Genomic DNA, 16,256 nt, shown 5'->3' on the forward strand with positions numbered 1-16,256 from the left:
AGGAAAATCTCAGAGATTGTCCTTTATTATCCTGTCATTTTGCGAATGAGGAAACTGATATTCTAAAATGACATGACAAAAGTTAGATGATTAGTGTCAAACCCCTGAGAAGGGTTATAAATCCATAGAATCTGTACAAATTTATAAAAGATATTGCTTTTTGAGATTTCCTGGCTGCATTCCCCTCCTCCACTTTGATGTGAGTTTTCTCCTTCCTTCATCTGTCCCCAGTCTACTCAATTTTGATTCCACTCCCAGTGGAGTTTTTGTTAGATCTTTTGGGGTTTTTTTTGTGGTGAGGAAGTTTGGCCCTGAGCTAACATCTGTTGCCAATCTTCCTCTTTTTGCTGAGGAATATTGTCCCTGAGATAACATCCGTGCCAATCTTCCTCTATTTTGTATGTGGGATGCTGCCTCAGCACAGCCTGATGAGTGGTGTGTAGGTCCCCACCTGGGATCCGAACCCATGAACCCTGGGCTGATGAAGCAGAGAGTGTGAACTTAACCACCGTGCCATGGGCCAGCCCCTGTTTTGTTTTTGAATGGAGGCTGCTGTCCTGTGAAGGAGTCCTGGAGGATCCATTTTGAGAGTTCATGGCGTCTAGACAGCTGCAGACCCACAGACCTTACAACCCAGACCCCTTGGACCCACTTAGTCTCAAAGTGAGTAAAACCCCTCCCAGTTTTAGCTGCCATTCTCAAACTGCCTGACTGTATTTTCCAGCCAATATCTGCGGGCTCTTCCATGATTCCCCTGCCTTCTCTTTCACAGACATAAATACCACACAGGTCTTGCGGCTATTGGCAGTTTGTCCCCATTAGCCTGTAGGGGGGACGCATTTTCACTTAATCTTGTTGTACATGTTTTCCATGGCTCATTGACTTTGCTAACTGGGTGCTCTGTTTCGTTGTGAGGACTTATGAAAATCCAAAAGCTATTCTGCCACGACCACCACTATCTTTCTAGAATTCTCCCTCATTTCTTTTTTCTTTTTAACAGCTTTATTGATTTGTAATTTATAATTTACATACCATTAAGTTCACCCATATAAAGTTTACAATTTAGTAGTGTTATATTTATGGAGTTGTGTGACAATCACCAATCAATTTTCATCACCCCATACAGAACCCCCATGTTCGTTAGCCGTCACTCCCCACCCCCAATTCCTTCAGCTGTAAGTAACCACTAATTTACTTTCCATCTCTACACATCTTCCTAATTTGGACATTTCCTATAAATAGTATCATACAATATATGGTCTTTTGTGATCAGCAGGATGTGATAGACAAATAAACATCAGTTTTTAATTTTTACATTTTTTTTGTGAGGAAGATTGGCCCTGAGCTAACATCTGTTGTCAATCTTCCTTTTTTTTTTCCCTCCCCAATGTCCCAGGACATAGTTGTATATCCTAGCTGTAAGTCATTCTAGTTCTTCTATGTGGGGTGCAGCCACAGCATGGCTTGATGAGTGGTGTGTAGGTCCACTTCCAGGATCTGAACCCACAAAACCTGGGCCACTGAAGTGGAGCATGCAAACTTAGCCACTCGGCCACGGGGCTGGCCCCTTAAGTCATTTTTAATTTCTTTATCTCAAATGGGAAACAGCAGCGATTCCTTCACAGATTCTATGGCAACCTCTCTGCACATGGTTTGAAGCTGGTTTCCTCATGCAGGGTAATAAAGCACCATTTGAGAATATGGCATGGTTAATAAGAATGATGATAATTGTAACAATAAAATGTAAAACATAAATTTTACTATGTGCCAAGACTATTCTAAGCATTTCACATATGTTAACATATTTAATATTCACAGAAATCTAGGATGGAAGTACGATTATTATCAACACCATCTTATCAATGAGGAAACTAAAGCAAAGTGAAATAAAAAATCTCACCCAAGCTAGTCAGTGGCAGAGCCAGATTTCATGCCCAGATAGTTTAACCCAAGACTCCTTGTTCTTAATCACTATTCTATAGCAACTCTCTGATTTTTAGGTGTTTTGTCAAATACTATTCTCTTCTTCTAAACTGGTGATAGTAGAAAACAACTGAATGTAACTTACACTCTAAGCTCCTTCTCATCATCCATATTTCGTAGCACTGATATTTTATTAGCATATAACTTAAAACTAAGGGGACCAAAAAAATCATTTTTTTAAATTTCATACATAGTCTTTTAAAATTTCTCCTAATGCTTTTTTTTTTCCTTTCTATCTTAACTAACATATATTTTGAAAATCTTCTTTACTTGTAGCAAGCTGGGCTAACAAAAACCAATGGCAACTTTTTCCTAAAATATAGTTGATACACAATTGACCATTTTCAACTACAATTGACCGCAATTTGCCTCATTTTGATAACAGGAAACAAACTATAAACTTAAAAGTACTTTATGACTAAATATATTAAATTATTATTCAGTAAGCTGAGCGTTGGATTGAGTTGAACAAAAGTAATTATAATCCTGTAAATTCTCACAGGATTTTAAGATACGGAGGGGATAAGCAGTGCCAAGTTCTACAGGAAGCCTGGCAGAGTTAGAATAACTTTCAGTTTTCTTCTCTCCTGAATTATCCCATCTAGGAATCATTCTGCTTCCCTTGAGAAGAAAGGAATCTCTGTTTAATGAAAGCTTCTCTCCTTCTAAAATCTTAGCCAAAGTTTTGAAGAATTTTTCCTTTTTAAGTTGCCAATCATTTCTAGATTGAGTGACTAACTATAATAGAAATTTAGCATACTACAAGAAAAGGTACTAGAAAAGAGTTGAAGAAGCACATTCTCACTTCTGAAATACCTTTTCATGATTTTATGTTCAGAACCCCATTTTCTGTTGTCCAGGCACCCTCTCCCAAACATCCCCAAGCCCAAATACTGCCTCCTGTTTGACGCAGATACCTGGAGCTCTGTGCTCCCTAGACCATCCGGGATGCAAGAAAGCTGACTTTATGTAACATATATAAGGTGGCTGAGTAGCAACCATCTTTCCCGGAAACATTGTGGGGAGAATCAAAATCTAAAGGATTGACTTTTTTTTTTTTTTTTTTTAAAGATTTTATTTTTTCCTTTTTGTCCCCAAAGCCCCCCGGTACATAGTTGCGTATTCTTCGCTGTGGGTTCCTCTAGCTGTGGCATGTGGGACGCTGCCTCAGCGTGGTCTGACGAGCAGTGCCATGTCCGCGCCCAGGATTCAAACCGACGAAACACTGGGCCGCCTGCAGCAGAGCGCGCGAACTTAACCACTCGGCCACGGGGCCAGCCCCTAAAGGATTGACTTTTAAGCAGAATCCTTTGAAGCAGCTGTGGTCATAAAAAGAGCAGATGCTGTAACATCACCAAAAACCAAACTCACATGTTTGAACTGCCTCTGTGAAGTGACATTTTAATATGAGAGCAACAATACAATTAAATAGCATTCAAGTTTAGCTCTCCATCCCAGGGGCTTGCCTCCAAGTGAATCAGTGTAGAAAACCACAGAAGGCATATCTTTCACTGGCAGTATATACTGCTCAGTACCCTTTTGGAAATCAGATGGAATAATTCCTCAGAAAGAACCTTGCCAATTGTGAAATTCTACAAATGTATTTATAATTATTTCTGACATTTTCTGGGTATTTTCGTAAAGAAAATCTAAGTATAGTCAAACTTCATGTTTAGGAGTATGATAAATGATAACAATTTTTTTAAGTTACTGCTCACTTGCTAGAGTAGCATTTTAAATGCCCCAAGCATAGCTCTCAACTCAAGTCCTGCTTCAATTATACCTGGCTGAATTTGTATATTCATTAACTGCCAGCTTTCTATCTCTTTTTTACTGGTTCATATTTATTAATTTATATTAGACAAATGTATATAGCATTAGGCTTATACTTTAAATTGTGTTGAAAAATAAATTCAAAGGAGAACACTTCTACATGTAGAAAGGGGATAGTATGGAAAGAAGAGAGAAATTACTTGTGCCTTTGAAGGATGGAGAAGCTATTATTTCCTTACATAAGGAAAGAGAAAAAGAAAGACAAAAGGAGGAATATGTCTGAGAAATCGCTTATCCCTAATGGATATAATAAAGGATTGTGGAGTAAATTGAGCATGGAGGGAAAGTGATAATTTCGGAATTGTCAACAATTATGAAACTGTCTCTTGCAATTGATTTTTATGTATATACAAAATATATAATGGAACATTTTATAAACTTGAAACAAAGATAAAATGGCTAGATCACAAACGTACTTCCAAATAGAAGGGGTCTCCAGAAACTTACCAGTCTTGCAATTTTTAAATTCAATGTCATCAATTGCAGCTCCTCCTCCTAGATCCCTTGTTCTGATACCTTGAAATATAACTTCAAAATTCCTTAACTTTCCCAGCAGGATGACAGCCTTTTGCCAATGATCACCAGAGGTCTGCTCGCTTTCTTGCCATACTTTTGATAGCCCTTTCTCTGTCTGAAAGCAAAGAAGTTTGCATTAGGGAAATAATTAAACACAACAGAAGAAGAAAAAAAAACCCAATCATTTAGAACAGAAGCATCTGAGCAGTGAAAACTGACTTAAAAAAATTGGAACTCTGAGCATAACCATGTTACAATCAAAACATCAAAACAGAGACATATTATTCTACTAAAGTATTTCCCCAAAGCAATACTAGCAGAAATAAAAATAATCTTGCATTTTTTTTCAGAGGCGCAATTATTAGGAATTGTCCTACTCAGTTGAGTCCGCCTCTCCTTGCATGTACACAAAATTCTCCATATCTGATGGAATCTGAAGTTTACAGAAGCCCAGAGTTTATAGTTCTGAACACCCCTTCCCATCTCCTATTCATATTTTTTAATTATTGAGTTTGTATCTTTCTTCAAAGAGCTGGAATAACTTATGTAAGGAAAGAGAAAAAGAGAGACGAAAGGAGGAATACGTGTGAGAAATTGCTTATCCCTGGTGGATATAATAAAGGATTGTGGAGTGAATTGAGCGTGGAGGGAAAGTGATAATTTCAAAATTGAGTCAGATTTCAAAAATTCTATTCTTCTATTATTTTGACTAATAAAAATTATATTATATGATTATTACATGAGCATCAACTATATTTTTATACTCAATTCTTCCATTTATAAAGGGAAATTTATTTTTTCTAAAGAAACATATAAATATCTCCTCTGAATGTCTGAGGTTGGTCTACCAGTAGTATGGTATTATAATATATGAATATATGTCACGACATATAATCGTAAGGATCAAATAAAAATGATACCTACAGTAACACAGAATAAAAGCCAGTGAGCACAATGACAAGATTAGATTGTACACATTGTTCTTCGTTATTCTAGACCTAGCTTCTCCTGAGAATTAGATGTTTTAATAAATCATGCTGATGGATTCATAGCAAAGAAGGAGAAATAAATAAATACAGCATTATGTTTAGGTTAGCCCCAAATAATTAATATCTCAGGGTCCAATATTGTGTTTTCTTGATGAATTCACGAGAAAAACTTATCTCTGAAGCTTATAATCAAATCAGTGGAATAGAGGTATTGAGTGGAATGGCATCCAGAAAATCAAGCAAGATGTTCCAACAGCTTTAGAGCGTACAACTGTGGAATACCTAATTTACAGATTTTTTTAAAATATAGGCTAAAGAAAAGAAGAGAAATGTTTGAAGAGGAGATGCAAAAGAGCTACACATTCATAGTTTCATGCTTTTCGGGGACTAACATTAACAAATATGGCTGACGCCTTGTTCTGCTGATGGAGACACAGATCGATCAAGTGGTTTTTCCTCTGTTGAATTACAGAGAGAAAGTGGAACTACATATCAGTTAGTCTAAGATTACCTTTACAAAACAACTAACAGTATATAGATAGATCTTTCAACAGCCTTTCCAAAACAACAACAGCAACAAAGCTTTACACTCAGAGAGTCATGTAACTTCTGCATTGAAGAGATGAGAAATTCACACGTAATTAATGGAGTTTCATATCTGTCTGATTGCTAAAGAAGAGAAGCCTTTTTCAAAGTTGGTCTTTGACCCTCAGTGATGTCTTAGTGAATCAAAGGAATGATTAGTTAAATTAAAGATCAAAATAGAGAGAGTCTGTCTGACACGTAGCAATATAACAGGCATGGATATTGATAAAGTCTGTCTTAATTTACAAACCTAATTCACTTTGTTAATTTTTCCTATTAATCTGCCTCTGGAGTTTATAGAGTCACTCATTAACTACGTCAAGCCCCCAAAAAGTTTTCAACAAATACCATCAAAGAAGGTTGTTGATCACTTTAATCAATAAAATGAGAACCATTTCTTAAATTTTACAATTGCCTTCTAATAAAAAACAGATTTAAATAGCATATTCATTGTCATTTTATGTGGTAGGAAAAGAAAATGAGGGTGAATTCTTTTGAAAACCAACCATGGAGCAACCTAATGATGGATTATTGTAGAATATCACTCTAATATACTTGCTCTTATTCCACTTTGCATATAACAGATCAAATATTATCCTCATAATGATCAAAAGTAATCATCTAACTGTGCAATGGAGATTTATTTATTTATTGACTTATCCATCCAGTAATTCATTTATTTTGCAAACATTTGGTGCTCACACAGTGCCACACACTTTGTTAAACACCAGAGATACAGAGGTGAAAATAAAGGTAGCTTATCCTGTGATGGTAATAATTTAATTAAGAGAGAGTCATAAAAGCAAATTCTAATAAAATTACTATAGAAATTTAAAGCAGAGCAACTTTTAAAAAAGAGATTATATATCAATCCCCCAATTTTTGCTCCACATACATTGTTGCTTTATTTAGTTACTTAATATTCTGATTTTGGTTCTTTGTCAATTGAGAAAGAGAAAAACTTCTCACTTCCCACTCATGCCTCTGCCACCAGGGAAGGATATCTCTTGTATTCATGTGGACATTAAATTCAAGAACCCAAGGTAAGAAACATACAAAAAGTGATTGAGCACAGTAATGATAGTAAAAAATAGACATTAATACAATAATGGTTAAATTATAGAAATTGAAAAAATACTCTTTTCTTATAATTTAACCTTTTACCAAATGATGAATTGATTTCCCATGTATTATGCATATTGATCCTCCATTGCATATTTGTTTTGGCTATGTATTTGTCTTCACACTTTATGACAGTCTTTCCCTTGTGGGTCACATAAGGAAAGGCAATAAGAAATACTAAAAAGATAGAACCACTTCAAGTTGTAGACATATATTAATAAGGGATAAACACTTGGAATTTCAGCTCCATGTGTTTGAGGTGAATGTATAAATTTCCCCCAAATTATTAGCCAATTTTTCCAAAATCAATTGATCTCCACCTCTTTTCTCTTTATCATATTTTGAATTTATTTCTGGAGTTTCTGTATCAGTTCTGATCTCTATTTAGTAAGCCACCGTGTTTTCTTTTTGGAGAAGGTTTGAGTGGACATATTTTCCACATTCCTCGTACTGATAACAACTAAAACTCCTGGACATTTTATATAGTTTTATATAAACAAAAGAAGATTTTGAAAAAAGGAGAGAAGAAGGTAGACTAGCCAGGGACCTCAGGACTCAAGGAACCACAGTGGTGAGTTTCCTAAATTTTCTTTTTTTATCGTATTTCCCAAAATGGATATGAAAATCTGGCAACATGGAAATCCAAGGGTGCAGACTGACCTCTCTAGCCAAAGGACAGGAAAGGTGAAATCTAGCAAGAAAGAATACTTAGTTAATAATTGTTCTTCAACAGTCACACATCACAGAAAAGTTACAGTCTGATCCCACCCCCAACAGCAAAGGCTGAGTGGAGAGCCTAGACTTCCGCCCACATCAGGCCCCAACAGCCCAAGACCCATCCTCCTAAGACTTTTTCAAATGAAGGAAAACTAAAAGAATTTGTCACCAGTAAGCCTACCCTAAACGAATGGCTAAAGGAACTTCTTTAAACAGAAATGAAATGATAAAAAAAGGAATCTTGGAACACCAGGAAGGAAAACATGAGTAAATATGATAAATTTTCCTTATCCTCTTTAACTTTCTAAATTATATTTTAGGGTTGAGGAAAAAATTAAAATACAGTCTAATATGGTTCTAAATGTATGTAAAGGAAATAATTAAGGCATAAATATTATCAATGAGGGAGAGTAAAGATCTGTAAAGGGAAGTAAATTTTGTACACTTGAGTTGATGAGGTCTTAATATTGTATTTTAATAGGTCACATTTTCATCCTCAATATTTTTTTGTTCTTTAGGTTTTCTCATACATTCGTTCTTCCAAATGAATCTTAGAATAATTTAATGAATAACTGAAATATTTAAGTACTGAATTATTTTACCCTGAGATATAATTTATCTTTTGATTTGTTCAGGTCTCTTTTTATACCACTTACTAAAATTTTATAGTTTTTTTAAATAAATAAGTTACATTTATTATCAAATTTATTTCTAGATATATTGCAATGCATGTTACAATGGTAAATAAGATACTTCGTTATTCTGTTCTGACTATTAATAATATAAGGAAATAATCAGATTGTCATGATAGCAAAGTAGCAATGGCTAGTGGCTTCCTAACCCAATATAAATCCTGAAAAACTACAGAAACTATTGGGAAGGATGGATTTGGGGAAGAGCAAATGGAAAACAAAGAAAGAAGCAGAAACTGACAAACATCTGGAAGTTTAGGTTGTCTTGAACACCACTTGGGGGCAGGTTGCCCAGTCTGGGGAAGAGAGCAGCTGGAACTAACCACAAGGGTAGGTGGTAGGAGAGCTCCTGTACAGCCATGTCTTTCTTCTCCCTTGCTTGAACAATGATTTCCAGACTCTACAGAAACCAGTAATTAAATTTAGGGTGCAATACCTGTGAGATATGAAGGCAGTTAAAATCCTTGCTCAAGTGAAGAGGTGATAGTCAACGCTTCCTACTCAAGTTCCCTTCAAATTTTCAGGGACATGAATAATAATCTACAGAGTTTGCCGCCTACACTGATGCTTACTAATATTTAAATATTCAAATGAGAACTCAAAAGAGAAGAGACACTGTCTAGCAGCAACTAATGGAAGCGATCAGTAGTTGTTCTGTGGTACTTGGGTCTTTCTGCCACAAGGCTCACCCTTCACATTTCCTTAAACTCACGTGATGGACACAGGCAAAGGGCTGGCCTTCTACTTTTTCCTAAATTACCAGAGAGAGCAACTTATGTTACTATGGACACATGAGTTGACAGGCCAAAGTAACCAGGCTCTAAAAGGCCAAATAACTATTAAAGGATAACATTAAACTGAACAACATGTAACATCAAAAGCAGAATTTTAAAAACAGATGGAATAAGTTTTAAAAGGCTTCAGGCAAACACATAAGAAGACAAGCAAAGATATAGCAGCGTAAAGAAAAAACTAGAAATCATAAAAGTAACTAAGTAGAAATATTAGGTATAAAAAATATAATATGTTGCATAAAGAACAAAATAGGTGTAAAAAAAATCAGGCTGGTTACAAGTAAAGAATGAATTAATGAGTGGAAAGGTCAGATTCGAAAACCCTCAGAAGAGTCAGCAGGAAAAATGAAGAGTAGAAAATATAAAAGAAAATCTAGAAGATATTTTAAGGATATAAATAGAAAGGCTTATATAAATATGAAAGGAATTCTAGAAAGATTAAAAAACAAAAGGAGAAGTGAAAATATTTGAAAAAATGATAAAGATGATGTTTCAGAAGTAAGAAAAGATTGAAAGGGATGACAGAGGACAAATAAGAGAGAAAGACAAATACACTTGTGTACATTATAGTAAAATTTAAGAACATCAAAGAAAAAAATGTTAAAAGCTTCCAGAAAAATAAAAGGTTAAGAACTAGACGGATGTCAGACTTCTTCATAGCAACCCTGGATACAAGAAGACGATAAACTAATACCTTGCATGTGTTAAAGAAGTGAGCTTTGAACCTTGAATTTTATATCCAGTGAAATTTTCATTCAAATGTAAGAGGATAGTAAAATTATTATCAGGTATACAAAACTTCAAATTTTGACATAAAAAAGACCCTATCCCAAATACTGGAGAATGTACTAAAATAAGAAAAGAAACCTAAGAGAATGCTGTAAGAGATACAGAGAGTAAGGGTAGTCTTAAAATATAAAAGCTGAGTAAAAAGAATAAAGTTATAACAAATAATCCAGACCTAAAATTATAGAAAATATTAACATTATCAGTTCTTAGAGTAGTGGAAAGGAGCATAGGAGAAAAGAAAAGAGGGAAATAAAATTGTCATGAGAGCATTATAAATTGCTTCTCTAGTTAAGGAGAAGAAATTAATAGGGGTAAATAAACGTAAGAATCAATTTTAAGTTAAAGGTAAAAACCAGAATAAAAACAAAAATCAAATGTAAAATTTGAAAAAATATGAAACAGAATAGCACTAACAAACCTTACCATAAGCAACAAAAATAGAAATATAAATAGGTCAAAAGCTAATAACTAGAATATAAAATAACTCCCGAAAGTCAATAGAAAAAACAGAAAAAATGAGTAAGAGATATTCACAAACAATTTACACAAGAAACTTAAAAGATCAAAAAGCATGTAAAGAGATGCTCAGACTTGTTGGCAATCGGGCAATGGGAAGATGGACAGGTAAAATGTGATCAGCACACCCCACAGAGCCTTTTTCAGCAGTAGGAAACAATCAACTGGATATATACAACGAAATAAAGATGCATGTTTGAGACATGGATTGGGGAAAAGTAAGGAACAGAATGAAAGTTATGACACACTCAAAACAACAGTACATTTATTTTGAAATACATACATTAAGTAAATTAAAAATAGATAAAACTATCAATTATTATATAATTATATTGTCCTTGGCTAATGTACTGGACTCTAAATAGTTTTACTAATTTTTCAATTTCTGCTACTGGGATTTCTAATTAGACAATCATATTGTCTTCTTATTACATGGGTTTTATTTGTTCCTTGCTAATATTTATCCTTCTCTCTTTTTGTTTTACATTCCCTTGAACTTCCAGAACCATGCTAAACTGTGGACATAATAGTGGTTGTTTCATGTAACTTTTAAAAGAAATAAAAATTACAACAAATATAAACTTAACCTGTGAGCAGGTTACAAGGATAACCTGTGAGAATTCTAGGAAATTTACACCTTGAATACATACTCATGTCTTAATCACTCTCCTGGTTTTCCACTTACATAACTATGAGGATAAACAACCAGTGGATTCCAGGAAAAGAGCAGCCTACCAGTGGAACTTGGATGGGTCCTCCCCATGCTGGAGGCTTTGGGCTCAGGAAAGCATTGGATAGACCCTACAGAAGGAGTTTCTATGAATCATTATTCACACTGTGATGTATGAAGTAGATCTATCCTTCCATATGAGATGGTATGGGTTTGATGAGTACAAGGAAACATCACTCACCTTTCAAGAGGGCTTAGTAGCCTAGATGGACATCAAGGTGAACAATCAAAATAACACCCAGGCAACCTCACAGCCAACAGGATGGCTACTATAAAAAAAATTGTTGAGGAGAATGTGGAGAAGTTGGAACCCCTATGGACTCATGTTGAGATATAAAATGGTATAGACACTGTGGATAACAATATGGTAGCTTCCAAAAAAACTAAAAATATAATTACTATATGAGCCAGAAATTCCACTTCTGAGTATATACCCAAAAGGATTGCAAGCAGAGAGTATAAAAGATATATTTGTACACCCATGTTCATAGCAGCATTATTTGCAATAGCCAGAATGTGGAAGCAACCCAAGTGACTACTGACAGATGAATAGATAAACAAAATGTGGTATATATCTATAATGGAATATTATTCAGCCTTAAAAAGGAAAGACAGAGGCCAGCCCCATGGCCTAGAGGTTAAGTTCCACGCACTCCACTTCGGTGGCCCAAGTTCAGTTCTTGGGTGAAGACCTATGCCACTCATTGGCAGCCATGCTGTGGTGGCAACCCACATACAAAAAGAGGAAGATTGGCACAGATGTTAGCTCAGGGTGAATCTTCCTCAACAACAAAAATAGGTGAACCACCAAAGGACAAATACAAATATGAGACATCTGGAGTAGTCAAATTCATAAAGTCAGAAAGTAGAAAGATGGTTGCCAGGGGCTGGAGGAGGAGGAATGGGGAGTTCTTGTTAATAGGTAGTGAGTTTCAGTTATCCAAGATGAAAAGAATTCTTGGAAGGATGATGCTGATGGTTGCACAGTGATGTGAATGTACCAAATGCCACCAAACTGTACACTTAAAATCATTAAGATGATAAATTTTATGTTCTGTGTTTTTCCTGTATTATTTTTTAAAAAAAATTCACATCAAAGACTCCTGTTGAGCTATATTTAAAAGCAGAGAGAAAAGTGTTCTTAAAAAGAAACTAGCAACGATAAAGGGGTAAATTCTCCAAGGAGGTATACAATTCTTTACATGTACGTGCCTAGCAACAGACCATCAAACCACATGAGGTAAAACCTGATAGAACTGCAAGGAGAAAGAGATGAATTCACCATCATGGTTGGAGACTTCAACACGTCCTCTCAGAGGGACAGCTAGAGCAGGCAGAAAACCAGTAAGGACATAGTTGAGTCAACACCATCAGCCGACTGGGTATAATCAGCATCTATAGAATACTTCATCCAACAACAGCAGAATACACACTCTTCTCAAGCTCACAGGAAACATTCACCGAGATAGACCACATCTTGGGCCATAAAACACACCTTAACAAATAGAAAAGAATAGAAATCATACAATGTCTGCTCTCGGACCACAGTGGAATTAAACTAGAAATCAATAACAGAAAGATAAGTGGAAAATCCCCAAATACATGACGATTAAACAGCATACTTCTTAAACACATACATCAAAGAAGAAATCTCAAGAGAAATTTTAAAATATTTTGAAACTAAATGAAAATGAAAACAAAACTTATCAAAATGTGTACAATACAGTGAAAACAGTTCTTAGAGGGAAATTTATAGCATTGAATGCATATATTACAGAAGAAGAGAGATATAAAATCAATAATCTGTTTCCACCTAGGAAACTCAAACAGAAGAGCAAATTAAGTCCAAAGAAAGCAGCAGGAAAAAAAATAAGAATTAGAGCAGAAATCAGTGACATTGAAAACAGGAAATAGAGAAAATCTCTGAAACCAAAAGACGGTTCTTAAAAAGATCAATAAAATTGATAAGCCCTAGCCATGCTTACTAAGCAAAAAGAGAAAATACACAAATAACCAATATCAGAAATAAAAGAAGGGACATCATTCTAGAGGGCATGCAAGTTAAAAAGATAATAAAGGAATATTCTAGGTCTACAAATTTGATAACCTAGATTAACTGGACCAATTCCTTGAATGACACAATCTGCCAAAATTCATACAAAAAGAAAGAAATGATCTGAATAGGCCTATATGGATTAAAGAAATTGAATCAATAATTAATAACCTTCCAAAATTGAAAGACCAGGCTCAGTTGGGTTCATTGGTGAATTTTACCAAACATTTAAGGAAGAAATTATACCAATTCCCTACAACCTCTTTCAGATGATAGAAGCAAAATGAATAATTCCTAACTCATTCTGTGAGGTCACTATTACTCTAATACCTAAACCAGAAAAAGACATTACAAGAAAAGAAAACTACAGACCAATATCTCTCATAAACATAGATGTAAAAATCCTCAACAAAGTATCAGCAAATGGAATCCAAAAACATAATATAAAAAGAATTATACACCAGAAGCAAGAGGGATTTATCCCAGTATGCAAGGCTGATCCAACATTTGAAAATCACTTAATGTAGTCTGTCACATCAACAAACTAAAAAAAGAAAAATCATATAATCATGTCAATAGATGCAGAAAAAAGCATTTGCAAAAGCCAACATCCATTCATGATAAAAACTCTAGTAAACTAGGAATAGAGGAGAACTTTCTCATATTGGTAAATACTATCAACAACAGAAATCTACAGGTAATATCATGTTTAATGGTGAGAAATTGGAAGCTTTCCCACTAAGATTAAATGTAAGGCAAGGATGTCCCCTCTCACCACTCTTTTCAACATCAGGCTGGAAGTCCTTCTTAACGCAATAAGGAAATTTGGACTAATGAAAGAGGAAATCTCTGTACGTTCCTCTCAGTTTTGCTGTAAACCTAAAACTGCTCTGAAAAAATAAAGTCTTCTAAAACCAAGAAACCACCAAAAATCTTAAGAAAGCTTAAGGAGTAATTGGAATAGGTAACTTGAGAACATGAAGGAATGGAGGATATTTTAAAAAAGACGATTTTAGAAAAAAATTAAAACTGAACTAAATTATAGAACTGAGACTTCTGGAAGCCAAATATGTGACATGAAAGATGAAGTGCAGTAATTTTCTCAAAATGCAGTATGTGCAATATCGATGTGCCTCAGGCTGTAATGTCACACAGCCGGGTCTAAACCTGAGCTCTGCTCCTGTTAGCAGTTATAAAAAGTGGACAGTAAACGTGCTTGTCTCAGAAAGTTGTTAGAGGATTACAAGAAGTAATGTTAAGGGGGCTGGCCTTGTGGTCAAATGGTTAACGTTCCACACACTCCACTTTGTTGGCCAGGGTTTGTGGGCTGGGATCCCGGTCAAGGATCTACTCCACTCATCAGCCATGCTGTGGAGGCATCTCACATACAAAATAGAGGAAGATTGGCTCAGGTGTTAGCTCAGGGCTAATCTTCCTCAAGCGAAAAAAGAGGAGGGTTGGCAATGGATGTTAGCTCAGGGCAAATCTTCCTTACCAAAAAAAAAAAAAACAGAAGCAGAAATAATGCTAACAGAGCACTCACATTAGTTGTTGATATAATAATGTAATAATGTATACTATCATGGGAAATGCAACATTACATTACCTCATAATAACGTTTATTATTAACAAAAGGCAAAAATGCAAAGAACTGGATATTGTGAGTGAAAAGACAACAGATGTGACTAGATTTAGAAAATCCGTATTTAAATATAAGAGTTCCAGAAAGAAGGGAGAAACAGATTGAGGAGGAGTAATAATCAGAAAAAATAATAAAAGAAAATATCTAAAACAAAAGCAACTCAAAATTTTAATATTAAAGCACATCCTGGTGAAATCTCTAAACCCCAAGTTTAACAGAAAATGTCTCACGCTTCCAGAAATAGGAAGTAGTTTACTCATAAAGAATGATATCAGTATCAGGGTCTTCTCGACCAAAACATTAAAGATAGAAAACAGGGGAACAAAATTTTCAGGCTTCTGAGAGAAACAAAGCAAAAGTGAAACAAGACAAAGAACAAACAAATAAAAACGATGATCCTAGGACCTGGACCTAAGCCAATACATCATTTCTAGTTAATTACAAAGATATAAGCACAGTATTGTAGTCTTGTCCTTTTGAGGTGCTTGTCATTTCCTCCTGCCATGGAACTCTGTCTAGGACAAATCACACTCAGTTTGCCAAGATTGAGAGCATCTTCAATGTTTAAAGAATCGCTATATTCACTCCAAAATACTCCTCTAGAATACAATTGTCATGACATTGTGGAAAAGTGAAAGTTACAGAGATGGTAAACAGAACAGTGGCGGCAAGCGGCTCAAGGCTGAGAGAACAGAATTGAATAGATAAAGCACAGGCGATTTTTCAGGGCATTGAAGCTTTTCTGTATAATACCATAATGGTAAATGCAAGACACTGAGCATTTGTGGAACTTTACAGCACAGAGTAACCTTAATGTATGCAATTACAAAAAAAAAAAATTTAGGAGGTTGAAAAATCCCGGGAAGGAATGCAAAATGTGACAAAACAATCTCAAGGTATTACAAATGTATGAAACAATCTTACTTAGGAGGTGGAGGAATAAGGTGCTGATCTAAGTGAATTTGGAAATGAGTGGAGTGTGTAAGACTAAAGGCAAAAGGAGCTTCCTATAAGCACTGTGCTCTAGTTGGTAAAGTTGTTTTCCATGAGCGTACAGGTTAACATTTCTAAACCACTATACGTGTATACTACAATTGAACAATTAGTTAGATGCATAAAGGATGCTGGGAGCCAGGTTTTTCACTGTTGGAATGAGAGGTTACAGATAAGAGGAGAAGGCTAGAATAGCTCATGTGATAATGGATTATGGTAGGGGACAGTATAAACTTGTATTTAGATTAATATAGATAAATATGGTTACATATAGAAATATGTATAGTTATGAGTAGATATAT

The 16,256-nt window shown here is 35.1% G+C and overlaps 1 protein-coding gene across 1 annotated transcript in view; it reads right to left on the minus strand.

Moving 5' to 3' along the window:
- The window catches only part of MALRD1 (MAM and LDL receptor class A domain containing 1), a 650,667-nt gene that overhangs the window by 235,497 nt on the left and 398,914 nt on the right, over positions 1-16,256 (minus strand). Inside the window, exon 30 of the mRNA XM_070500958.1 lies at positions 4,264-4,447. Within this exon, the coding sequence (XP_070357059.1) occupies positions 4,264-4,447 (184 nt within the window). The remainder of the gene's footprint in view (positions 1-4,263; positions 4,448-16,256) is intronic.

This window comes from Equus asinus, chromosome 29 (genome assembly GCF_041296235.1).
Source record: "Equus asinus isolate D_3611 breed Donkey chromosome 29, EquAss-T2T_v2, whole genome shotgun sequence".
NCBI lineage: Eukaryota > Metazoa > Chordata > Mammalia > Perissodactyla > Equidae > Equus > Equus asinus.